Genomic DNA, 23,791 nt, shown 5'->3' on the forward strand with positions numbered 1-23,791 from the left:
TAGGTAGGTACTTAGGTACTGAGAGAGTACTAATATTCGGAGCTTTTTGTTAACGTCTTTTTTGAGCCTCGTCGAGTGGTGGAGGTTGAAACTTGAAAGAGCAACCGACTGGTCCTGCTCTTCTCTCCTCTCCTCTCCTTCGTCCGAGATGTAAAGCTTTACTCTGTGTAAGTGTGTGTATATATATATATATATATTTAGTATTCCATGAAAGCCAAGCCGGAATGCACGACCTTTTTCCCTTCTTCCCGCTACACCCACCCAAAGCAAGTCGAGCAAGTCATGTGAAGACTGAAGAGAAGCGTAGCTTTGGACTCGGGCAGTGGGGGATTATTTTGCATTGTGCACTAAGCTGTTGCTGTCAGGCAACCCGAAACGTTTTGAATGCTGCTTTCGGCGGCTATGAGACTATACGAACCATTGTTGGACTGCCAGACTGCGTGCCATGATTGTTCGGAGGAGTTGATTTAGATCAGCATATAACATCAGTGAAAGAAAGGAGAAAACGCTGGACTTTGCCCAAAGATGTATTATTCGTGGACTCTCGGAGTAGCACTTTGTGCCGTCATCTTGGCGCTACTCTATACCTACTACATACACTACTATACACTTTATTATCCATTTTAGCCCCCCATCCCTATACATATCCTTACATACCTACCACCCGACTCGTAAACATCACTCTACTATCCATGTGCCTGCTCACCTTGCTCTCCGTCCATGTAGCCATCCTTCCACCTGCTCCCTAAAAGCCTGCCATCAACACCGCAGCGCCAACTTTGGGAAGCAGCCATGACACCCGATTAATCTCTAATCCTACATCGCCACCACTACTACCTATGAGGCCTTGCCGCCCACCTTCTTCCACGCCAGTCATTACGCAATCTCACCTCAATCTAACCAGCCGCTGATCCTGCGACAGGTCTCGAACGAATGTTCGGATTTGTAGTATTTGGGCGCAACTCCATCGCCTTTGGACGTGCCCTTGGAGCTGATGGATTCATGGAAAGGGACTGCAGAGCAGGCCAACTTTGAGTCCCGCAGGGTTGCTTCCGGCATTAGCCAAAATTTGCTTGGGTATCGACAGAGTGCGCAAGTGCCACGCTCCGCTGATGGACGCAGTACGCCGCGGAAGCCTACGCCATCCCCGTTGCAGGTCAGCGAGGCTGCCACTGCGGCGACTGTTGGCGAAACGCACAGCAACATCAGGAGTCCCAAATCGCCTACTGCATTCCAAAGTAATAGCCTTTCAGAATCTTCTCCACGTTCGCCGCGACCCGATCTAGCCGCGAACCTGGAACAGCCCAAGTCCCCCCCGGAGCGGCTGAACGAGCTTCTTGCTTCAGAAAATGTCACTACAAATGGGGATACGAGTGGAATCGAGAATAGAGCTTCTAGAGCTACTATAGCAGCACCTTCGAAGGCCCAATCCTACAGCCAGCTGCGGAACGTCTCGTCCCCTTTCCCTCAACTAAGACCCTTGGGCAACTCCTCCCCGCCTTCCCCTCGATCCACGGCATCTCCGCCGCTAGGCGAAGCACTTGCTCCGCTAGAGGTTCGGCCAATGCCACGCACATCGTCCATAGACTCCGCTATCTCAAAGCACTCGCACAAAACCTCGTTGGATACCTCTAGTGCATCAGACATCTCGGACCTCATAGAAACGGCAGGCTCCCCAGAGGCAGTCATTCAACATCTGTTGAAGGAAAAACAGTCTTCCGCTGTACAAAACGCTCAATTATGGAAAATCGTGGATAAGCAGCGTTCATTGGTGCTTGGGTTAAACCAAGATCTCGAGAAAGCTCTCAGAGACAAGGAAAAATATCGAAAGGAGTTGAAAGGACATTTGGATAAGGTTCCGCCGATCCCAAGCATGACGCATAAAGCGCCAATGCCACGGCCAAGAGATGCCAGTCATTCTCCAGCACCTAGCGAAGCCTCTGCTGATCTACCAATTCAGAGACAGAGCCTGGTGTATGCTATTCCCCGTGATTCTGAAGGCGGCGAGTCGCCCACTGGCACATTGATAGATGGCAAGGATCAGAATCAGGATCGGGATCAAAATCAGAAACAATCCTTGAGCTCTACGCCAGCAGTGTCGGAAGAAGCGGACGACTGGGTGAGGAGCAAACCGCGAGCAGGAGGCTCCAACCATTCACACAAGGCCACATCGAGCTCTGATCTTGGCGTTCTCGGACCCGTCAAGGCTGCGCATGTCGTGACTCCCGTACAGACAAACGATCTGGAGCCATCAGCTCAGAAGGATACACCTAACAGTCCTACACCAATCTCGCAAGCTGTAAGACCCGTTGTGTCACCAACAAATAGCTTCACCGCGAAACGTTCCCAGCCTTTCTTTGCCAAAGCTTTCAATGGTCCAACATTAGCGTTAATCGAATCAACACCTCCGGGAAATGACATTGAAAGGACGACACCGCCTCGCAAACCTCCTCCTGCGCCTCTACATCTGGGCCAGCCGAAGCCTGATGAGCCAGCCCAGCACCATTTTCGATCCGACGATCATTCTGGCTCTGACTACGATGAAAATATGGAAGTGGACGAATTGCCTGCTTTAGATAGGGGCAGGAAGAAAACACGAGAGGCCGATGACAAGGAACGAGAGGCTGCTATGCTTAAGGAAAAGCAAGATCGAAGTCGTTCGAAGAAGGAGAAAGGGTCGAAGCCCCCAGCGGATGTGGCTAAGCCAGTGGCCAGGGAAAACGTGAATCCTGCGCAGCGTCATGGGACTCCCATTCCCGCGTCCATCAAAACCATTTCACGAGAGCCTACCGCAACTGGTACAACTGAGTATTTGTCGCCGCCAGCCTCGCTAGCGGGTGTACTCAGTCCCTCTGGTGGCCTGAAAGGGCCGATCACCACGGAGAGGCTTATGACCTTGAAGCCTATGAGCCCCGGCCTTCCCTTAAGCCCACGCCCAAACCATCGCCCAATGAATCCTCCAACCCCAAGAATGCCCCGTGATGTTGTAGGGACATCCCTGGGGTCTCCTCCAATGTCTCCTAGAAACGCTTTCTCCGGCCTCCCTCTTTCGCCGAGGGTCTCAAGGCAGCCTATTCCTCTTCCTCCCAATACGTCGATGTCCCTAGCTTCGCCAAAGCCGGCAAACTTCGAGTCTCGCAATGATTCCAACGGACCGACCCGGGTACCCTCTAGTCCTGTGAAGAACTCTTTGAGTTGTCTGCAAACCCACGTAGCGCCGGAGGCTGAAGAGGCCTCAAAGCACAGGGGTATCTTTAAAGGCTTCATGTCTGATGCATACCCCGAGCTTTTGATCCCACCTAATGCTCTCCCTTCTATTATCGTGAAGGTGGTCTCTTCGCGCCTGAAGCCTTCACGCCACAGCCTAGTGCTGAAGGGAACTGACGAGGAACCAGTGTTCACGCTAGGAATATCGGCTCGGTCTGATTGCCAGGAATTATGGCAGGTCGAGAGACCCATACAGTCGCTTCTACAGTTAGACCAACAGCTCCGCCAATCTACGACCTTCAATGCCAAGCTCCCAGACCGGTCGTTGTTCACTGGTCATGCTCCCGCAAAGATTGATGGACGAAGAGTGGCCTTAGAACAGTACTTCGAGAACATTTTAGATACGCAAATGGACGAGAAAGCAGCGCTCGCTTTGTGCTATTACTTATCCACCCAGGCCGCGGAGCCAACCTTCGGGGAAGCTAACAGTTTCGCCTCCGCCCCCCACCCTGGATCACCTGTTACGCAAGGTATTGAGGGAAGACTTCTCAAAGAGGGCTATTTGACTAAGAAAGGTAAAAATTTTGGCGGCTGGAAGGCGAGATTCTTCGTTCTCGAAGAGCCCGTCTTGCGTTACTACGAAACTCCTGGTGGATCTGTATTGGGAACAATCAAGCTTCAAAGTGCTCATATCGGCAAACAATCTTCTAGTAAACCGTCTTACTCACCTTCGCGAGGGCCCGATGACAACGATGGTCACTACAGACACGCTTTTCTCATCCGTGAACCGAAACGCAAGGATAAAGATAGTTTTATGGACCATGTCCTCTGCGCCGAGAGCGATGCTGAGCGAGACTCTTGGGTGGCAGCCCTGTTGCACTATGTGGATGGTCCGGAAATGGATGGGAAATCGAGGCCTCCACTATTCAACAGCGACTCGGGATCCAGCAGGGTCGTGGTTCCTTCGAAAAAGAGCTCGCTCAAGACCGATGTGATCAGTTCAGACAGCCCAAACTCCGAAAAGTTCGACAGTCTCCAGGCTGTCCCTTACGAGGACACTAAGCCAGCTCAAGCCCCTCATGTGCTGATCACCCCTGATCCTCTGGCAACAGAGTCACCCTCACCGACAACATCTAGTTCACAGCCTTCTGTCAAAACACACACATCGCAGTCCAAAGCTATTTCGGCGCCTTCGAATGGTGCCAAGATCAACGATGTGGGAGCTTGGGGTAACAAGCCGATGGCAGTCCCTGTGGGAACTCAAAGGGAACACAAGAAACGAAGCATTTGGGGTTTCCGCGACAAGAATGGCCCAGATCTTGGGCTCAACCACCCAAACGACTCGAACCTCAGCTTAACACAACAGCAGTACCAGGAGCAAATCACTAACGTGAAGGCAGCCTTTGGCGCACCTCTTGCTGACGCTGTCGAGTACTGTGGCCCGCGTGGTATTGATGTCTGCTTACCAGCTGTCGTCTATCGTTGCCTCGAATACTTAGAGAGTAAAGATGCTCCGAGTGAAGAAGGCATTTTCCGTATGAGCGGGTCAAACGTTGTAATCAAAGGTCTCAAAAAGCGTTTTAATGCCGAAGGCGACTTTGATTTCCTCGGTCCTGACGAGCCGTACTTTGACGTGCACGCCGTTGCTTCATTGCTGAAGCTATATCTACGCGAGCTGCCGCAACCGGTCCTGACGCGCGATTTGCATCTCGAGTTTATTGCTGTTCTGGGTAAGAAACATTGTTTCTAAAAACACCTTCTCTAAATTGCAAAAAGTGAGCTTCGAAGTGCTGACCTTCTTGTACAGACCTTACCGAGAAGCCAAAAAAGATAGCTGCCTATAATGTCCTCGTCCACAGGCTTCCCAAACCTAATTTTACGCTCCTCCGAGCCCTCTCGGCCTTCCTCATCAACATCATCAACAATTCGGAAATCAATAAGATGACTATGCGTAACGTCGGAATCGTCTTCTCCCCCACTCTCAACATACCAACTCCTGTGCTCTCCATGTTCCTTACCGAATTTGATGCTGTCTTTCGCGAGAAGATCGAAGCTGCGAATGTTCCGTCACTAGAGGTTACGACGAGTGAGCCTCTGACCCCAGAGGATATCCGATCACCGAGGCGGCAGATGTTTTCAGACATACCTACTCCCTCTTATACTCAAGATACTTTCTCCGCATCCAATTCGCAGCTGTCACATCCATATGAGCAAGCGCCCAACAGTCACACCATGGACCCGGGTGACACAGGTTTCATCCCTTTGCAGCCAGCTTACGAAATATCGACGTCTCATGTCCAGCAGGGCTCGGTAACCGTACCGGGGCCCGAGTATGCTGTGGCTCGGCCTCGAAATCTGCCTGCAGGCGGTGCTGCGAAGGCGAGGAGAAGAGAGAGCTCGATGCTGTTAATGAGCCCAGGCCAGAGAAAGAGCTCCTTGCCCGTGATGAGCGGTGATAACGGTAGGTCATTCCCAGTTCAGGACTGACAGGACTGACGTTATGGCAGAGATGCTACATGAAGAAAACGCGTTTGACTGATCGATCTATCATATACTCCCAGACTAATATGTAAAAGTAATGTGTGGTCAGTGGCTATTCTTCTCTTCAGAGCGTACTTTGAGCCTGGCGTTTGGGCTTGGCATCTAGCGACTACCCTGCTTTATACCCATGAAATCTCTGGATCAGGCCGGTTCCTACGACGACGTATAATTCTTTATTTCCTGCCATTTTGCTAGCTGGGTTTTGGGGTTCGGTAACGACGAGTGGCTCGACCACATAGCATTTTCTCAGTGACCAAAAGAAGCGACATCCCAAAACGTGAGGTTTACTGATAGATCTAGCGTGCCTTTCCCAAGGTAGAGGATTATGTACAAGACGTGCACGGCATTGCATATATAACCTCAATCGTTAGAATAACAAATTCATATCTAAAATATGTGAACTCGATTTTGCCCCTGTATCCCTACTGTTGAGACATTTGACCACTAATCGCCTTGAAAGCGACGGTTCCCTCGCGAAGAGGGCACATGACGGAAGCGAGCCGTATATCCTTCCAAAAACATGGTCAGGGCACGTAGATAATGCCATAAGTGATCGGTCGCGCCTCTTTGTGGGTCTGGGAAGAAAGGTCAAGATTCCCGATCTGCCCAATGTTTTACACATCGAACACAGCGTAGTCATGCAGGCTCGAAGCATTGTACCCGTAGATTTCTTTTCGGAATCCACAGTGTTCATTCATCATCCTCATCAGAAGCCTCCATAGGGGCATCACTGTCTTCTTCCATAGGCGCCCCCTCGTCATCACTTTCATCCTCCCTTCCTCTCTTCACTCCCTTCCGTCCGTCCTCTTCTCCATCAACGTCCACCTTCCCCTTGTCAATCGACGCTTCGGTAACGTTGGCACTAGATGCAGAAGGCACAGGTGCTGGGAGTGACGAGGGTGGAGCACCGAATATGGACTGCTGCAGCTCCGTCGTCGTAATGTCGATCCCCACCGCAACGGGCATACGATATGTGCCATCCAGCTTCGCTATCGTGTCTGATTTCCCCTTCGCATACTGTATCTTCTATCCTCACTTCTCAGCATCTGTTTCTATGACTAGCCGGTGAAGGAAGGCAGGACTGACGATCTCCTTCCCAAAGAAATCAAACCCCTGTAGCGCTCTCATCGCTTGCGTACTCGCCTGCACATCTCGAAAAGCAACATGCGCCTGGCCTCGCATCTTGTTATTCCGAAGAGCGACGACATCAAGGACCGGACCATAGGTTGCGAAGAGAGTATAGAGGCAGAGGCGGAGGTCACGTTTCTGGATCTTTTCGGGGAGGTTGGTCAGGTAGAGTCTGTGAGTGTTTAGCTAGAGATCCATATTAGAGCTAGGCTTGCCTATTGATCATGAAAGAGACTCACGTTTGATTTGGAGCAAATGTGGACTTTTGGGGTGGGCCATTGTGGGATGGCACAGCTTTGGTAGACATTCTACCATTCGAAAATGTATCAGGAAAGCGAAGAGAGAATGTCAAAAGTCATTTCCCAGTGCCGCGAAATAATCCTGTCGTGGTTTTGCTCGAGAATTTGCGAGGCTAGAATCTAATTAGCCTGATTGCATTTTATGCACCTGAGCTCCAAGACTTCACCGCGTAGACCTCCACAGCTAAGCTCCAAACGTCCCCATTCGCACCACCAGCCACGGCTTTAAGATTACTGTCCCTGGGCATCCATTGAGAGGAGAACAACTTTATAGTGCTTTGTTGAAGATGGTAAGTCTCAATAGCTCGGTTGAGTCAATTTGGCTAACCATTTCATCAGAGCTCGCCCTTCGCCATCAGTAAGCTGCTATAGCCCCCAATGGACGAGGCGTCGTCTTTGTATCATCTTGCTGAAACTGCCATCTAGATGGCGGTGCTTGTGTGGCCATGGTCGGCAAAGACTGCGTTGCGATAGCTTGTGACCTCCGCCTCGGTCTTCAGTCACTCACAGTCTCCAACAACTTCCCAAAGATCTTCTCATACGGCGACGTCTATCTCGGTCTCACGGGTCTAGCCACCGATGTATCTACCGTCTCCGATCTTTTCCGCTACAAAGTCAACATGTACAGACTACGTGAAGAGCGTCAAATATCTCCGCAGACTATGGCGAATCTGGTTTCAACGAGTCTGTACGAGAAAAGATTTGGACCTTACTTTGTCAGCCCGGTGATCGCTGGCATAAACCACAAGACTGGAAAGCCTTTCATCTGCGGCTTTGATAGCATTGGGTGTATAGATTTCGCGAAGGACTTTATTGTTTCGGGGACGGCTAGTGATCAGCTCTTTGGAACGTGTGAGGGATTGTGGGAGCCAGATCTGGTATGGGGGAGCTTAAATTCTGCCGCATGGAGAGCATTGCTGACAGCACTTGAACTTGGTAGGAGCCGGAAGATCTGTTCGAAACCATATCCCAGGCTTTACTTAACGCGGTGGACCGAGACGCGTTGTCGGGATGGGGTGCACATGTCTACATCATTGAGAAGGACAAAGTTACGAAGAGGCTGTTGAAAGGCAGACAAGATTAGGGGGAAATCAAGTCTCAGGCGCATGGCGATGGAGGGCGGCATAGAGACCTTTGAGCATGCATAGCGATGATTGACAACCAAAGTCCTGCACTTATGCGAGAGTTGTGTACAATGTGATATGTCTCGAATTTTTACAAAAATCAGCAGACCTTTATTCTATCATTTCTCCATATTGCTAGGAGCGTTATTGGACCAGATGGTTGGAGAATACCGTTTAAGGTGATAAGGCTCGGCGCTAGGATATTCCCCACGTTTCGAGAGTTCCTGACATCTATCTTAAGTCTTGGCGCTCGCGAATGCTGGTGTCTCAAACTGATGCATCAGAACGACGCCCATACTTGTTGGCTTGTAGTCCTGTATACTGTATCACCTAACGAATGGGGGACTGCTCATGCATCGCCATTACCACGGGATTTATCCAGCGAACCCGATAACGCCGCCGTCGTCTCCGCTGCACGAACATCAATCAACATCCAAATATGCTAAAGGATGATACCTTACAAATAATCGCATAAGTCGCTCGAGGTCTCGAACGGGAGTAAAAGCGCCAGGTCTCGGCTAACCGCAGTCTTGACTCTATTCCTTGGAGTATGGGGAATGTCAGTAGTCGAACCGAAGACGGTGGGGCATTTGTCCTTCGAGACCAAAGTCGCCGTAAGTGCCCAAACTCACGACGCCCTTCTCCTGTCTTGACTAAAGTCTGAATAACAGTATCTATCGCATCCCTCACGGTCACAAATTCTAAGGGAAAGATCCTGCTCAATGTTGTTCCCAATGTATACCCGGCAACTAGGATCATTGCCAGGAAGGACTATGGCGACGAAAGCCTTGTGGAGTACATACAGGTAATAGGAATACCTACTGCAAGGGAAACAGCAGGTTGACCAGGTCTTTCTTTTAGGACCCTGAATCGTCTCCTACATTGCCTGTACCGTCATTCTTGTTCCGCCTAAACAACGACGACGAGCTCATATTCAACTTCACCTTCGTGATCCGTCAAAGTCAAAGCAGCCTGCCGGGGGTTTCAGGAGGGATTGATACATTTATTAATGGCCTCACCTTCGCCTTCGCATCAAACAACAAGGATCTTGACAATCTAGTCATTAGAGAATTTCATGCAGACCCAAACCTTCACAAAAATGCCAACGTGGAGCTGGTCGGCGACTATTCAACGGGTGGTAGCCCGTCTGCAAAGTTTGAGTGGTCATGGAAATGGCGCCCCCCTAAAACGACCGAAGATCGAGGAGGAGGTTGGCGTAATGCTTGCAGCTTCTCTGAATACGATCAGAGGGCCCACAAGCTTCAAGCCCTTGCATTGTTCAGCTTCTGGGTACAGAACACACCAAAAACGTTCACTGGTCCCCAAACACCCTCGCCATACTTCGAACTAAATGTACCTCCTCGACTCCGACTCCCATCGTCACAATCTATGATATCTGCGCCAAGTGAGTCAGATCATACGGACATAGGGCCACCATCACCCATCATCGAACCTGGAGAGATCAGTTTAGGCGTTCCACAGGTTTCGACCAAAGATCCAGTGGTAGTCGGAGTTTCATGTCCGCGGCCCAGTGAAGACATGAGCGCCGTTGAAGACGGACCCTTATTTCGAGCCACGATGAAAGCCCTGGAACAAAAGACTGGGAACATGCGAACAAGGATGAAGAAGGTTTTGCGTAAAGCCGAAGCAGCTCAGGCAGCTCAGGTCGAATGCAATGCTGCGGTATCTGCGTTCATGGAAGCACTTCGAGAAGCATCGGCGTCAAATGCAAATGCCATCCAGCCAGCACTCGAGCACTACTTCGAGAAGATTGCCAGCCAAATCCTTCAGTATGAAAAGCAGAACACAGTGCATTTGCAGAAACTCATCATCGACCCTCTCTCGAAGATATATAACATTGATATCAAGCAGGCAGAAGCCAAGAAGAAGGATTTTGAAGATGAGAGCAAGGACTATTATGCGTATGTCAGTCGCTATCTTGGCCAACGTCAAGACTCGTTAAAGGAGAAGAAGCGAAACGAAAGTGACTCCAAGTATCAAACTAAGAGAAGAAATTTTGAGCTCAAACGATTTGACTATTCGTCTTTCATGCAAGATTTGCATGGTGGCAGGAAAGAACAAGAAGTCCTCTCTCAATTAACGAAATATGCAGAGACACAATCGAAGAGTTTTCTGTCGACTGCAAAGAAAATTGGAGAGATGACTCCTCAATTAGAGGTGTTGATCCATGAGGTAAAGGAAGCCGACAAAGAGTATAAGATTCAGCGCACTGAAAGGGAAGAAAAGCGAAGAATTCTGGAGATGAACACTAAGACATACGTCGAGCCTGAGGCCGATGCATCTAACATCTTACCCATTCAGTCCATTGCCAATGGGACCTCCGCCCAGGAATCTGAGCTCTCGCGAGCTGATAGTAATGGTCGGAATGGTCTTCACTATTCTTCTTCGACCGCGTCACAACATGGTTCAACTTTGTCTGCACGAAACTCCACTCACGGTGTTCCTTCCACGCCCAGCAGTCGACCTAGCAGTGGTGTTCCCGTAGTGAGTCCCGACAAGTTCAAAGGTTTCCGTGACCTTGAAGAAAGGGATCATAATGGTGCTGTCGGACCAGACAGGGTTCAGCACAAGAAAGAAGGGTTACTTTGGGCTCTAAGCAGACCGGGTTCCCACGTCGATCCCAAAGGCCTTAATAAACAAGCATGGCACAAGTATGTAAACTCTCAAGCGTACCTTGGTCAGATACTAATGTATCAGGTTCTGGATCGTACTCGATCAGGGCAAATTGTCCGAGTACAGCAATTGGAAACAAAGGCTCGATCTTCACATGGAGCCGATCGATTTGCGGATGGCGTCGGTTCGAGAATCCCGCAGCGCAGAACGGAGGTTTTGCTTCGAAGTCATAACGCCACAATTCAAGCGTGTCTATCAAGCAACGTCAGAAGAAGACATGAATAATTGGATAAATGCCTTGAACAACGCCCTACAGAATGCCGTCGAGGGCAGAAATCAACCTCAACCTTTTACTCCTTCAACAATAGAGGAGAGGACCGCTCATCGAAATATTGGTTCTATACTTACGGGGAAAAGCTCATCGTACTCTGGACATCATCACCATCAATCACCTTCCAACGCAAGTGCCGCCAATAGCGTGTATAGGCACCGCACCGTTGGCGCACGACCGACCTATGTCCGTACGGATAGCAACAGCTTTGAAGATGACCCCTCGAAACTCCTTCAGATAGTGCGAGGCAATGATCAAGGCAATCGCTGGTGCGCTGACTGCAACTCTGAATCCAAAACTGAGTGGGTCTCTATCAACCTAGGCATCGTGCTGTGCATTGAATGCAGCGGCATTCACCGCTCCCTCGGCACTCACATATCTAAAGTCCGCTCCCTAACTCTTGACACAACATCGTTCAGTACCGACATTGTCGAAGTCTTGCTCCAAATCGGCAATCGTATCTCTAATATGGTGTGGGAAGCTACTCTCGACCCCAACCAGAAACCCTCAGCACAAGCAACGCGTGAGCAGCGTCTCCGCTTTATCACTGCCAAATACGCTGATAGAGCATACATAAACCCCATAGGCTCAAATGCCCAGTCTCGTTATTCCACTTCAGACGAAACGCTTCTGGCTTCCGTCAAAAAGAACGACATTCAGGGTGTTCTCTACGCTCTAGCGCTGCGTGCAAACCCGAACGCCACCGACCGCTCCCGAAATACGCACTCCATCTTTCTCGCTCTCGCAGCCGCTGATCCAGCTGCTCCAGCGGGGTCCGCCCTCCCTACACCTGTTACCTCACCTAACGCCAAGACGCCATCTGGTAGTCAGAAAACAATCGTTGCTTTCCCTGTTGCCGAATTGCTGGTTCAGAACGGTGCCATCATCCCGTCTACCCTGCCCGCATTTCCACTTTCTCCGAACGCACAGCTGTACATTGACCAAAAGGCTGGCAAAGGCGTAGACACGCTCACTGCTCTGCCGAACATAAACAGAAACAGTGGCGTCGGCCCGACTGCCATAGAGGGTGGCAAGGATAGTCAAGCGAAGCTGCAGAAAAGAGGCAGCGTGGGAGGCCGTCTGGCGGTCAGACCTGGGCAATGAAAGGAGCAGAAGAACGCTAGTGGAGCTAGCTTTGTAGTCTAGCTTGGGCTTCTGTTTGATTATGAGTGGGAAGGATAATAACCGACGGTCTGGGTGGCGATTTCCTCGATACCGTTACTGTTACATAGCAGAGGTAGCTAGCTCTCCCTGGATAGTAAAGCTGCACTACAGTCGGGCTTTAATAATATCTAATGGTTACAATAGAAATGAATATGTGCTTGAGGTTTGATACATGGGACATATGTTGAGATTCAGCTTGTCTTGCTACGAGATAGCACCATGGCAGGAGTTGTTGATCTGTCTCGTGTGTTTGCAGTCAATTTACGGTCTGGCGGAAAATATCTCCTTAGGCAAGCTCAGGCCGACAACACTACCCACTATCCCGATCCACAATATCATATACTTTACAGGACTGACTTCTCCCTTGATACCACCCAAGATATTTTGCATAGCTTCGGCCGAGTTGCAGGGGTGCACCCAAAAGCATGGAATGTCTGTTAATGGGTGATTCTGAAATTGTTCGACCGATTAGCCCCTTTTCAGACGCCCGGGGCAGACCCCTTGAGGCTACTTACAGTCATACTAATACCCCCCATAACACCCGCATTTCTCACTCCGGATTGAAGGTGCTTTGGTACTAGCTTTTCGTAAACAAAATCTATACTCTGTAATATCGAAGGTGGCAGATTGTGGAGAAAGAAGTAGAGGACGGGGACCCGGTAGCTTGTTGACGGTAGAATGTGATACTCTACTGATGAGACTGTGAGCGACGGGGGAGAATGGTAGATGGCGACCTTTATCTAAAGATCAGGATTTTTGAAACTTTGGATTGTAAGATTAAGAAAAGGAACGCTGAGCTCACGTCCTCGTCTTCTTCCTCGATATTGCTAGATTCATGAGAATCTTGCGCAGCGGAGAAGAGCTTGGCCGAATCTGATGGTGCTGGTGGGTTAACATTGGTGCTTAGAAGACGTATTATCTTGAGGTATTGGTGTTCTCCCTAGACGCATGTGAGCATAGGAGAAAAGACGCAGAACTTGCCTCTATGCTCAATTATCCGGCATAAGAAAGAAGAGAGTTTTGAACTGATCAAGGGGATCTTACATGTCTACGAGTCTCCAAGCTCATATCGCTGGACCATAAACCTGAACAAAGCGCCAACGCCTGACAGGCTTCATCGAAGGCTTTTCTTGATATGAAGCCGGCCTCCTCTGGCCGATTGAGCGACATGTCAGCGTTACTATTTGATAGGCAAAATGAGGCCTTGTATGTGCACTGGAACCTGGTTTTTAATGTAGTCTTCTCTATGTCCTGAAATCAAGACAGCCTGCCATGCAGAAAAAACGCAAATACCGCATGCGAAATCTCACCACTGGTGCAAATGATGCTGGTTTGCGATTCGCCTTGGTCAGGTGAGACTTGTTCCGTGCGCTTGCTTGTATGATTGTATGGTTGTATGATTGCAATTGGTACCGTATCGTGCGTATCTAAGAAGCGAGGAGGAGAGATGTGATAGTTTTCGCTCGCTTAGTTATAAACAGTACAGTAGCGTTAGCGGTGGCTGAACAGCTCGCATGCACGACTGGTTCAGCCGTGGCTGAGTCGGCCGATCATGTCGATCATCTGCAGATGGCCGGGTAAAAATCGCATGGCTGAAAGTAAGCTAAGAAAAAGCAGGGGATAGCTGCAGCCACTTGCCCATAGATGGTATGGTGAACTTTGGTAGTGTGAATTCATCCGTGGCTTGAAATCAATCCTGTTTACCTGCGTAATCAATCGCCCGTTGCTCTGCCATGGCTCTCATCGTTCATCCACTTTCCTCGTCTTCCCTCGTCTTCATTCATTATCTCATTCTCACCTTCTTCTAACTACTTCCTCACATATTCGTCGGTAAGGAGGTCCGCACCGTAGCCAGACTTCCGGCGCCAATGAGATAGTCGACGGGCCTGTCCCAGCCTTCTCATTTCTTCCTGCCAACCCTTCTTTGCGTCCATGTTTTAGCGTGTCATGCAATTGTCGATTGGGCTTCTTCTCGGTCCTTAATTGAATCGTCGGTCCTTAATTTGAAAAACATATACCTTCCCAGCATCTAGTCTTTTTCGCATATTCGCCCGAGGAAATTTATCCACTTCGGAAGAAACGTTCCCCATGGAGGACTCATCAAACGTTCATGTCGGCCCCCGACGGCTGTCTAAGCCTCGGACGAATAAGTCTTCCTCCACTGTCCTTAGTGAACAGCCTACTACGCCATCGTCACCTCACAACTCCTCTGATCAGGACTATTTCGGTAGAGATGCGGTCATCGTGAACTCGCACGGCGAACGTAGAAGCCGAAGCAAATCCCGGGGCAGAATTAGAGCTTACCTGTATGGCTCGAGTCATGATGCCGTACAGACTTCGTCAGATGATGAAGAGGCGCAGACTGGAATCGCAGTCGCAGCGCGCGACGTCAAAAATCGGTTATCACGCACAGGCTCATCGATTATGCCGCTCCAGAGTGCCAAAGCATCGGCAACACGCCTTTCAACCTCCTCAAGTTCACGGCTACTTTCCACATGCTCGACAGAGTCACAAGGAATGGACCCCGAAGAGGCGGCCATGATCGCGGACCAGATCAAACAAAGAGCCTACCATGATAGCCTAGCGGCCCAGAACCACGTCTCTACGCCGGTCGACGAGGATAGGCACGTTGACTCAGTCATGGCTCCACTCCGTAGGAAATCACTTTATACACCAGGCATAGCCACTAGGAATGCCAGCGATATACTGCGGAAGCCTCCCAAGCCATCAACAGATCACGAGTACTATTACGACCCTTTGCGTCCCGAGTCTTCACCTCTCTCTCATCTTGCAACATTGAACATGGGTGAAGATGGTAGACGTACCCCTTCCGATCTTCAATATTCTCAACTAGGAGGACTGCAATTGGGCACATTAAGGGTTACAAATGGAGCTAGTTCGCCGGTACCGGGGGATCATCCCCTAGACTTGGCATGTCGCTCAGCAACACCCGAGGCCAAAACGCACGACGAATACTACACAGCATCTGAAGGAAGTGTGACTGGGGACGGGGACCATGCCACACCTCTACCCTCTGGTGGTGGGAGTCCCTTGAAATATGAGAGTCGAGTCACAAGCAGCCCCGAAAAGTCTTCACCTTTCGAGAGGGAAACATCGAATGAATCTTTTCCTTTCTCAAGGGAATCGGCCGATCAAGTGGCTTGTTCTGACAGGGGGGCAACCGATCAGTCAGCTCGTTTTAGAAGGGAGACACCCAGCGACATACTTCGCTTGGCGGATGGGTCATCGAATGAATCATATCCTTTCAAAATGGGATCATCCAAAGCCTGCCCTGCTGAAGCAACGAAACCCAGCAGTCTTTTTCCTCTTGAAAGGGAAACACCTAACAACTCTTTCTCTTTTGAAAATGAATCACGCGATGAAATTGAGCACTTCGAAAGGGAAACATCGAAAGAATCTTTTCCCCTTGAGATGGGGTCAATCAAAACTTGTCGTGTCAAGGGGGAAATACGAAATGAATCTTTCCCTTCCAAAACCGAAACACCCGACGAACTTGTGCGCTTCAAGGGGGAAACATCAAGCGATTCATTCCCTTTTGAGGGGAGGTCATCCAAAGCCCGTCTTGTTGAGGGGAGGACGCCCGACGAGTGCTCTTGTTTTGGGGAAAATCCCCCAAACGGCGCCTCAGATATAGCAGATGAATATATTGCAGAACTTGACGGCGGTCCGTTCTCTTACCCACCGCTTGAAGATAAGAGGGGTATCGAATCACATTTACAGCATCCCGCAAAGGAAACGTGGAGGTCATTCATCAACGATGCTGAGGTGCAGCATGCTGGTAATAACAGCAGCTCAAGGGAAGACGCCCTTCGAAAACTCACTGTAAATGGTAACATCTCATCGACGTGGAGACCCGAACCTCTCTCCGTCCCGTCCTCTCAGCCTTCGAGATACAGCACCTCTTCAGAAAAGCCTCAAACAGACAGCGGATACTGTTCGTATGCTTCATTGACAGGGGCTCCTGCTGATCAAGCTTGCTTTAGAACGGGGGATAATCCAATTCCTTCTATCAAGGTCTCTGCTTCACCCCCACCTCAGGCCGTTGAGACTGTCAGATCTTCCGCTCGATCTTCCTTTCATCGGAATCCAATACGCAAGCTCCAGAAACAAAGACCGAAGTCACAGCCTCCGCCCGTGAATCTCATCACAGGATACCACGAGCTTACCGATGCGAACATACCTCGTATACCTTCACTCATTGCCGCGAGGCACGCAAACAGGCTCAGCCAATTCCCCCTTCTTGAACATACATTTCCAAGCTCGCAGCATACAACTGCAGATAGAACCTCGTCTCCGGTCCAGGCTCATAACACGCCGGTTCGGTTTCCGTCCCCCCCAAATGCTCTTGAAGCGGCCTCTGAACCTTTTGGACCATTTTCGACAGCTTCCTCTAAACCTCGAGCCAGTACGAATGTTGTCGAAGATGAATGGGGTCCTTCGGATCTGGTAAGATCCCCTAGCTGGTCTGAATTTGGCGGTGGCAGAGGAAGGAAGGAGCAGAAGAAGCTGGCTAAAGAAGAGAAGGAAACGGAGAAAAGGCTTCTGAAAGAAGAAAAAGAATTGGAAAGAAGATTGCAGAAAGACAGAAAGGACCTCCAAAGGCAAATTAGAAAAGACGAGAATAAGCAGAGGTCCACTCGCTCTCGCTCTGTTTCTAGAACAAGAGCGAAATCATCCGAGGGCCATTGCCGCCAGGACACACTGGTAGCGATCGCAGACTTCGGAACTGTGACCGAATCTTTGGGGTATGTACGTTTTGTAGCTGTTTCTCCCTAATTGAGACCAGCATTTGGGTCGCAAAGCATGTTTCTGGAGTAAAAAGCCCATATGAACCCCTGGGATTGTCTCACAAACAGGGTCTCTACTCTCGAAAAGATATCGCTTTGCGACTAGGAAGCCTAGTCTGACACTGGAGTGGTCTTGTAATGCGAGTTTTCACCCCAGAAAGACAGTTCTGAGAGCAAGAAGCCCAGTTCGAGTCTTTGGATTGTCCCACAACCCGTACTTTTACCTTGAGAAAGGGATGCTGACTCCGAAACTTGATATAGTAATAGCCCGTATGACATCGCAACATCGATGTTCCCCAACCCATCGCAAAATGCCAGCAATTGGCATCCCCATCAGATTAGTACTGCTATGCCAAGACCAAAATCCTTGGTTGGCGCGAGAGTGCGTCCTCGAAGCATGTTTACGGACGCGGTACCAGCCTCGGCTGCAGTGGATATCAAGGCGCACGAGCTGAAATGGGCCCTGGGCCGTCGAAGGAGTCAAAGCTTCTCGGTAGTAGGGGCGCACAGGCCTGAATCGTTCAACGACCGTGGGGGAATTCCAGGAAAATCAGTTGGACCTCACGGCATCACCATGGATGCACCACCGGTGCCAGCGCTTCCTTCGGCGTCACAGGTCAAGCAACGGGAAGCGGAAATCATAAGGTCTCGTCCCCATAGTATGATAATCGAAGGACCGGTGCCAAACCCTACCTCCCGGGAACATGAAGGGCGAAGGGCGGCTCCTTACCCCCCTGAGTCAGGTACAAATGCTACACCGCGTAAGAGGAAGGGCAGCAAGGAAGTTCCAGATCTCTGGAGTAACGGATCGCTCGAAAGGAAGAGCCCCAAGACCGTTGAGAGATCAAGAAAAGCATCCAACCCTGTGACTGATGAAAGCGACGAGGCCTTACCAGCCAAGGACAACCTTTGGGAAACCCAGAGCCACGCCTGGTCTCAACGTCGTAAATCAGCCGGCGAAGCTCTTCTGAGGAATCAAGTCAGAGATGTTATCGATAACAAGGAAGCCGCGAATCCAGCTCCACTTTACGATCACAGCAACAGGCCCCAGTCTCTGGCCAGAGCTTCTACTTCTGGAAACCACCCCAGCCACCTAGGCCCATTCGCAAATGCGCTGTCATCACACCCTCAGTTGACGGCACAACAGTCAACTTCCACGTCAAGTACGGCAAGTTCCCTTCACCGATCAACTACTCAGCAGACGCAGCTGCTCGGCTTTAGCCCGGTCACTTCGCCTCCTAAGCCATCTGCGTCGTCATTTCAACACGGAAACCAAACACCAAATTCTTCCCCACGCCGCGCACAAACCCAATCATTCCAGATCCCACGCAAGCGTGTTGGCTCTGGCCCTTTTATACTGCGCACTGAAAGCGCCATCGGATCCAGCCGTTACGCAGCGATTCTTATCTGATCCGAGCTTGGTGTAAGTGCTGGCATGATGAATGCTGGGACCGAGGTGAAAAGGAAGAGCATCGAGGTATGCAGAGGATTGAAGCTGTGAGTGGCAGACAGCGGTGCTGGCCAAAGGGATCCTGGATGAATACTACGTGTTTGATTGAAGAGCCAAATACCCTTATTGTCTGTCCATGATGACTGCATATACAGGTGAATAGTTGTAAATACACTGTCGTCCTCACTTGTACGTAGAAGACTTTAGAGCGTAGTACCCCTCGAGGCTTAGCAGTGGGCCCTTTCCGTGACCTAGAACAAAGTCCCTTCTATGCTAATATCATACTGGGCAAAAATGTGCGGTCTGATGCCTGGATCCCTCGATCGACTGGGTGTATCACATTGTGAAAGATTGCGGACTCGAGCTGGAGTCTGATCGAACATGGCGTGTCTCTTACTTCCTCTCGGACTGATCCTCGCCTGCACCGGTAACATTGCCTATTGTCTCGGTGCTTGCTCGGTCTACTTCTGCGCCCCGGTCATCGGCGCTGGCGACCGTAGCAAGCAACTCGTCAATCTTGCGCTCCAGAGCTGTGAGCTGTGTCTCCATTGCTGAAGCTGTTCTCTCGCCCCTAGCGCCGACCGATTCACCGATCAGCTGGATTGGCATTGTGGTGCGAATGATAGCGGGATGCAGATGGTGACCACTTATTATTGTGGTCCGGATTGCAGACGATAGCCACCACGGGACTTGATCGCGGGGAAGAAGCATACTTTGCTAGTTCTTGGAAAGCCTAAAGTACGGTGAAGAGGTTGGTAAGCAGAGATAGGATGGAGCAAGAAATGAGATATGCCATACTCGCGCAAGATCAGCATCAGCATCAGCATCGCCCGGAGACGCCGGAGGGCGACTGATAGGAGGCATGGCTATTTTTTTCGCGTGGTCAGCGAGGAGAGTAAAAGATTCTAGCACTCTGATGTTTGTAGAGTAAGGTACTCCACTTTGTACTCGAAGGTATGACGGTGACGTGAGTGAGTACCTTGATCAATCTAATCTAAAATCCCGATCTAAGCACTTAAAGCCGATGCGACCGATTCATAGGGTGAGGACCTTAGGTAAAGGTTGGTAGGTAGCGAATTCGCGATGCTCAATAATAATAATAATAATACCTAATAATAATAATGCAAATTGATGAAATGGCATGCCTCTCCGACACTCTCCTCGACTTTCTCATCAAAGCCTGCGCCAGGACCGGCTCGCATGCGCATGAAGAGGTGGACGAGCTTCATGTGTCTAGGTTCCTGGCCAAATAATGTCTGTTGCATCAGCGCTCCAGATGTTGGAAAAGGGCGGGTATTCGGAATCGGGTATCGGAGATGGATAGGAATCGTCTTATGAGAATTGTGAATTCCGATTGCTCGATATCAATTCCGATTGTGGGGTAAAGGCAAGAGTACGTACTAACTGATGAGTGGTGAGTGGATCGAGAATGGGAAATCGACGATGCAAAGCGATGGACGTTGCAAATTGTGATGCCAACTAGTCAACAGCCCGACATTCCAGAACAAATCAGGGTCCGAGGGTCCAAGGGTCCAAGGGGCCAGACAGAATCAAGGAATATACAGCCAATGACTTGCTGAGTATGACCTTTTTTCCCTGACCTTCCCTTTCCTCTCTTTTATTATTAATATTTTATTATTTTATCTCCCGGCCTAATCGTTAGCTTTTCTTCCGCAATATATTACTACTACCTTACTACCTTACCTTATGTAGGGCAAATAGTAGATCTACGATCAAATCATCGATGCGCCAGGCATTTGCTAGATGAAGCTGCTGTCTCATGCACAATCATTATCCCTATCATTTCTCCGCATTCTTATTTCCATTTTCCATTTTCCACTTTCCCCTTTCCACTTTCCACTCTTTTGCCTCCAATCTGTGCATGGACATTATCAATTCATCGTCATTCCCTTCCCATCCCCATCCTTCCACCTTCCCTCACTCTCTCTTCCCTTTGATCAGTCTCAACAACCTGATGCTAATCTGCACACATCATTGCTCTTCATCCACCATTTACCCTTCCATCCTTCGAGTCCGCAACGTCAGCGCTGGGCCTTGACACCTCCCCCCTCCCCCCTCCCCATTCTCAACCCACTTACTCCCTGGCTGCACCCCCGTTTGCCCCTCCATCATCTTCCAACGTACGACCTCCAGTCCCATTCAGTGGAACTCATACCTATAGTCAATCCATATACCATGGCCTGCATCAAACCCTTCTGCCCGGTTCAATGCTCATCTTACCCATAATTACATTTCACACACTGGGCACTTCCCACCTACAGCTGGACATTGGGGATGTTGGGGCTATCACGACTTCAAACAACCCACAACCAGACGTTCTGTTAAGGACCCAATACAAAGAGTGTGGATACAAGAGCCAAGCAGTTCACGGGACACCTGCGGCCTACATCTCTTGAACAAACAAGTCGGACATTAGATCCTAATAACTCTACGGCTCGGAGCGTTGATGACTGACCTCCACCCTGTTTTGTCTCGACTGGGTCTTGCCCAATATGTCGAGAGATTTAGCGAAGAAGGCTTTGAGACTTGGGAAACCGTCCTGGACATTACCGAATCAGATTTGTACGATCGCTCCCTCTACCTGAAAGTGCCTGGCTAACAGGTGTTTTTAGGGATACTTTGGGGGTAAAGCTTGGACATCGCCGGGTCAGCAACCGTCGAATCAGCGCTCATGTTAGAGGGCGTCTTTCGCCAGTATCGAGCTAACGGTGATTCAGGTATTGCAAAGAGAGATAGCCCAGACGCAGGGTGTGACTATGGAGCAATTGCATTCGTCCTTCAGATCAGGCCATCGCGATCATCGTCAGAGTAATGGAGGAGATGAGAGCAGGACAGACGGCCAGGACGCTACAGGCGCAGGGGGCAAAAGAAAATATCGGCGTCACCCCAAGGTATAGGCCTTTCCTTTTTGGCGTGGAGATGTTGCGCCTTATCCCACTTTGCCCGGTATTTGGCTAAATCTTTTTCGAATCTCCGCAGACCGATGAGAATGCGCCTGAAAGACCACCATCTGCCTACGTCATATTCTCGAATAGTGAGCGTCATCAATCAAGGCCCCACGAGATGTTACTGATAGCATCAGAGATACGAGAAGAACTGAAACCCGAAAATCTGTCGTTCACGGCCATTGCCAAAAGAGTAGGTGAGCGCTGGCAAGATGTTTCGGCAGAAGAGAAGGAGCCATATGAATCTGAGGCCTCCGCGGCGAAGGAGAAATACCATGCCGAAATGGCGGATTATAAAACCACCAGGTCCTATAGAGTGTACCAGCAGTACTTGGCGGAATTTAAAGCCAAGCACGCTACGAATTCGGGTATATGTAAATGTCCCAGTCACTTCGCGAAAGCTAACTCGTGACAAGGTGGGAAACGGCCAAAGCTCACCCCAGAAGAAACCCAGGAGAGTACAACTAGCAGTGGGAGTGCGGAATGCCAGCTTGATGGCATAGAGTCTTTGTCTGGCAGTAGCGATCTCATGCACCGGAGAGTCGGATCCGTGAGTTCAGGGGGCCTCTATTCAGCCACTAGTGGACTTCCATCACCGACAAGTGTTACTTCCGGGGCAGCTGTACGACGTGGAGGTCTGTCATCCCTTACTCCGCTCGGCAATACGTCGCCGTTGTCCGCGTCGCCGTCCACACCGTCGGCTCGCAGAGAGTCTTCGACTAGCCAACTGTTTCATACCTCTGCCCAGGGTCGGCCTTCCGCTGAAAGACAGGATGAACGAATGGCGATGACATCCTCAGGGCCAGACCAGAGCTATACCCGCATCGTGGCACTCGAGAGCAGGGAAGCGCGGAAATTGCAAGGACATGGTTCAGGACCGTTCATTGAACCAAGAAGGTCCGGAGGTCGAAGGAGCCCGCTTGAAAGTCCACGGCGGTCCGCTCGTGTTCCTACACAACCTCAGGATGTTCCATCAGATTCATCCAAATCGTCGATAGGTTCCACGTTGTTGAGTACTGGCACTGCTGCTTCATCGCTCTACTCGCCTGCCTCGTTTGACGGAGAAAGGAAATCTGCATTGTCTCTCCCACCACTCGGCTCGAATCCGAGCAGTAAGGGTTCGTCGTACGCTGAACCAGCCGCTCGACCAACTCTGCAACCACTTGCTAGCCGGACAGCATCATCGTTCGCTCCGGATCAGCCTGCACAGTCTCCATTCAATTCATCCTCATCCACAGGTATGAAGTTCGAGTCTCTTCAACTCCCACTACCATACAACATCTCATTTGGCCAACATCCGTTGCCACGACCCGACAGCGGCGGTAAACTGGCTAACCTATTCGATCTTCAAGATACCTCGCGGAAGAGGAATTCACTTCGCGATTTAAGTCTTGAGCATGAGCAAGGGGTGGCTACTCCACCGATCCCACAAGGTCCTCCCGAACCTCGGCACCCTCCGCATCATCCCAATTTACCATCCTTCCCCTCCCTCTTACGTGATGACACTCATGAACCATTTCCTCACGATGCGGATCCACTCGCGGTCCTTGCTTATGCTGGACGAATTGTTGGACGTGAACGCGGAACTCCACGACCACATTGACTGCCTCTACGAACTCATCTGCGATCATAACGGCACTGACGATCTCAACAAGATCACGATGCTGTCTTGACAGCTCATTGCTTCGGCCCGCTTATGGCACATTCAAGGCAAGCGGCAGCTCCAGGTGTATAGCACTTTGGAACCCGAGTCGATTCATCGATAGTCTTACTTGTTTGCACGAGCTTTTAGCACCCCAGCTGATCCGGAGCTGCATCACAGAAAGCAGTTTGCACTAGCGAACGCTGCAGCGCTCACTCATCAAGCAGGTCAAGACGCTCAAGTCCAAAGCGTGCCAATGAAAAATCGGATTATTAGTCACTGGGTCATATTCATGTGTACATAGTCTAGATACCCATACTTTTTATGAAGTCACGAATTGAATGTAGGGACTGCTCACTCAGATGTGACTGAATTCAAGCGCCATGTCAACAAATCGTCGCACGGCTTCCAAATATTAACGGTACCGTGAGAAAAGATCACGGGTCGACGTTGTCCGCTCTCGCTTTTGCCTTGACGAATGGAGGTGTGATAGAACT

At 50.2% G+C, this 23,791-nt stretch overlaps 8 protein-coding genes across 8 annotated transcripts; 5 read left to right on the top strand and 3 right to left on the bottom strand.

Annotated features, from left to right (window-relative positions):
• Positions 1 to 994: 994 nt before the first annotated feature.
• HO133_008732 (uncharacterized protein) lies at positions 995 to 5,746 on the top strand (the record flags this gene model as incomplete). Its single annotated transcript, XM_037299596.1, has 3 exons — positions 995 to 4,937; positions 5,015 to 5,668; positions 5,715 to 5,746. The coding sequence occupies 3 exons, from the start codon at positions 995 to 997 to the stop codon at positions 5,744 to 5,746; spliced, it is 4,629 nt and encodes a 1,542-aa protein (XP_037155597.1).
• Positions 5,747 to 6,438: 692 nt separating this feature from the next.
• Positions 6,439 to 7,183, bottom strand: HO133_008733 (uncharacterized protein; the record flags this gene model as incomplete). The annotated part of the gene is made up of 3 exons (XM_037299597.1): positions 6,439 to 6,774; positions 6,835 to 7,048; positions 7,116 to 7,183. The coding sequence occupies 3 exons, from the start codon at positions 7,181 to 7,183 to the stop codon at positions 6,439 to 6,441; spliced, it is 618 nt and encodes a 205-aa protein (XP_037155598.1).
• A 279-nt stretch (positions 7,184 to 7,462) lies between these two features.
• Positions 7,463 to 8,259, top strand: HO133_008734 (uncharacterized protein; the record flags this gene model as incomplete). The annotated part of the gene is made up of 4 exons (XM_037299598.1): positions 7,463 to 7,465; positions 7,515 to 7,533; positions 7,602 to 8,053; positions 8,116 to 8,259. 4 exons carry the CDS (start codon positions 7,463 to 7,465, stop codon positions 8,257 to 8,259), a joined length of 618 nt encoding a protein of 205 aa, XP_037155599.1.
• A 590-nt stretch (positions 8,260 to 8,849) lies between these two features.
• HO133_008735 (uncharacterized protein) lies at positions 8,850 to 12,368 on the top strand (the record flags this gene model as incomplete). Its single annotated transcript, XM_037299599.1, has 4 exons — positions 8,850 to 8,913; positions 8,971 to 9,104; positions 9,161 to 10,971; positions 11,018 to 12,368. 4 exons carry the CDS (start codon positions 8,850 to 8,852, stop codon positions 12,366 to 12,368), a joined length of 3,360 nt encoding a protein of 1,119 aa, XP_037155600.1.
• A 321-nt stretch (positions 12,369 to 12,689) lies between these two features.
• On the bottom strand, positions 12,690 to 13,598 carry HO133_008736 (uncharacterized protein; the record flags this gene model as incomplete). Its single annotated transcript, XM_037299600.1, has 4 exons — positions 12,690 to 12,878; positions 12,944 to 13,162; positions 13,231 to 13,368; positions 13,473 to 13,598. The coding sequence occupies 4 exons, from the start codon at positions 13,596 to 13,598 to the stop codon at positions 12,690 to 12,692; spliced, it is 672 nt and encodes a 223-aa protein (XP_037155601.1).
• A 918-nt stretch (positions 13,599 to 14,516) lies between these two features.
• HO133_008737 (uncharacterized protein) lies at positions 14,517 to 18,647 on the top strand (the record flags this gene model as incomplete). Its single annotated transcript, XM_037299601.1, has 2 exons — positions 14,517 to 17,194; positions 17,504 to 18,647. 2 exons carry the CDS (start codon positions 14,517 to 14,519, stop codon positions 18,645 to 18,647), a joined length of 3,822 nt encoding a protein of 1,273 aa, XP_037155602.1.
• Positions 18,648 to 19,079: 432 nt separating this feature from the next.
• On the bottom strand, positions 19,080 to 19,550 carry HO133_008738 (uncharacterized protein; the record flags this gene model as incomplete). Its single annotated transcript, XM_037299602.1, has 3 exons — positions 19,080 to 19,257; positions 19,400 to 19,419; positions 19,485 to 19,550. The coding sequence occupies 3 exons, from the start codon at positions 19,548 to 19,550 to the stop codon at positions 19,080 to 19,082; spliced, it is 264 nt and encodes an 87-aa protein (XP_037155603.1).
• Positions 19,551 to 21,153: 1,603 nt separating this feature from the next.
• On the top strand, positions 21,154 to 23,255 carry HO133_008739 (uncharacterized protein; the record flags this gene model as incomplete). Its single annotated transcript, XM_037299603.1, has 4 exons — positions 21,154 to 21,294; positions 21,425 to 21,598; positions 21,687 to 22,020; positions 22,069 to 23,255. The coding sequence occupies 4 exons, from the start codon at positions 21,154 to 21,156 to the stop codon at positions 23,253 to 23,255; spliced, it is 1,836 nt and encodes a 611-aa protein (XP_037155604.1).
• Positions 23,256 to 23,791: the final 536 nt, after the last annotated feature.

This window comes from Letharia lupina, assembly GCF_014066315.1.
Source record: "Letharia lupina isolate WasteWater1 chromosome Unknown contig_5, whole genome shotgun sequence".
Lineage (NCBI taxonomy): Eukaryota > Fungi > Ascomycota > Lecanoromycetes > Lecanorales > Parmeliaceae > Letharia > Letharia lupina.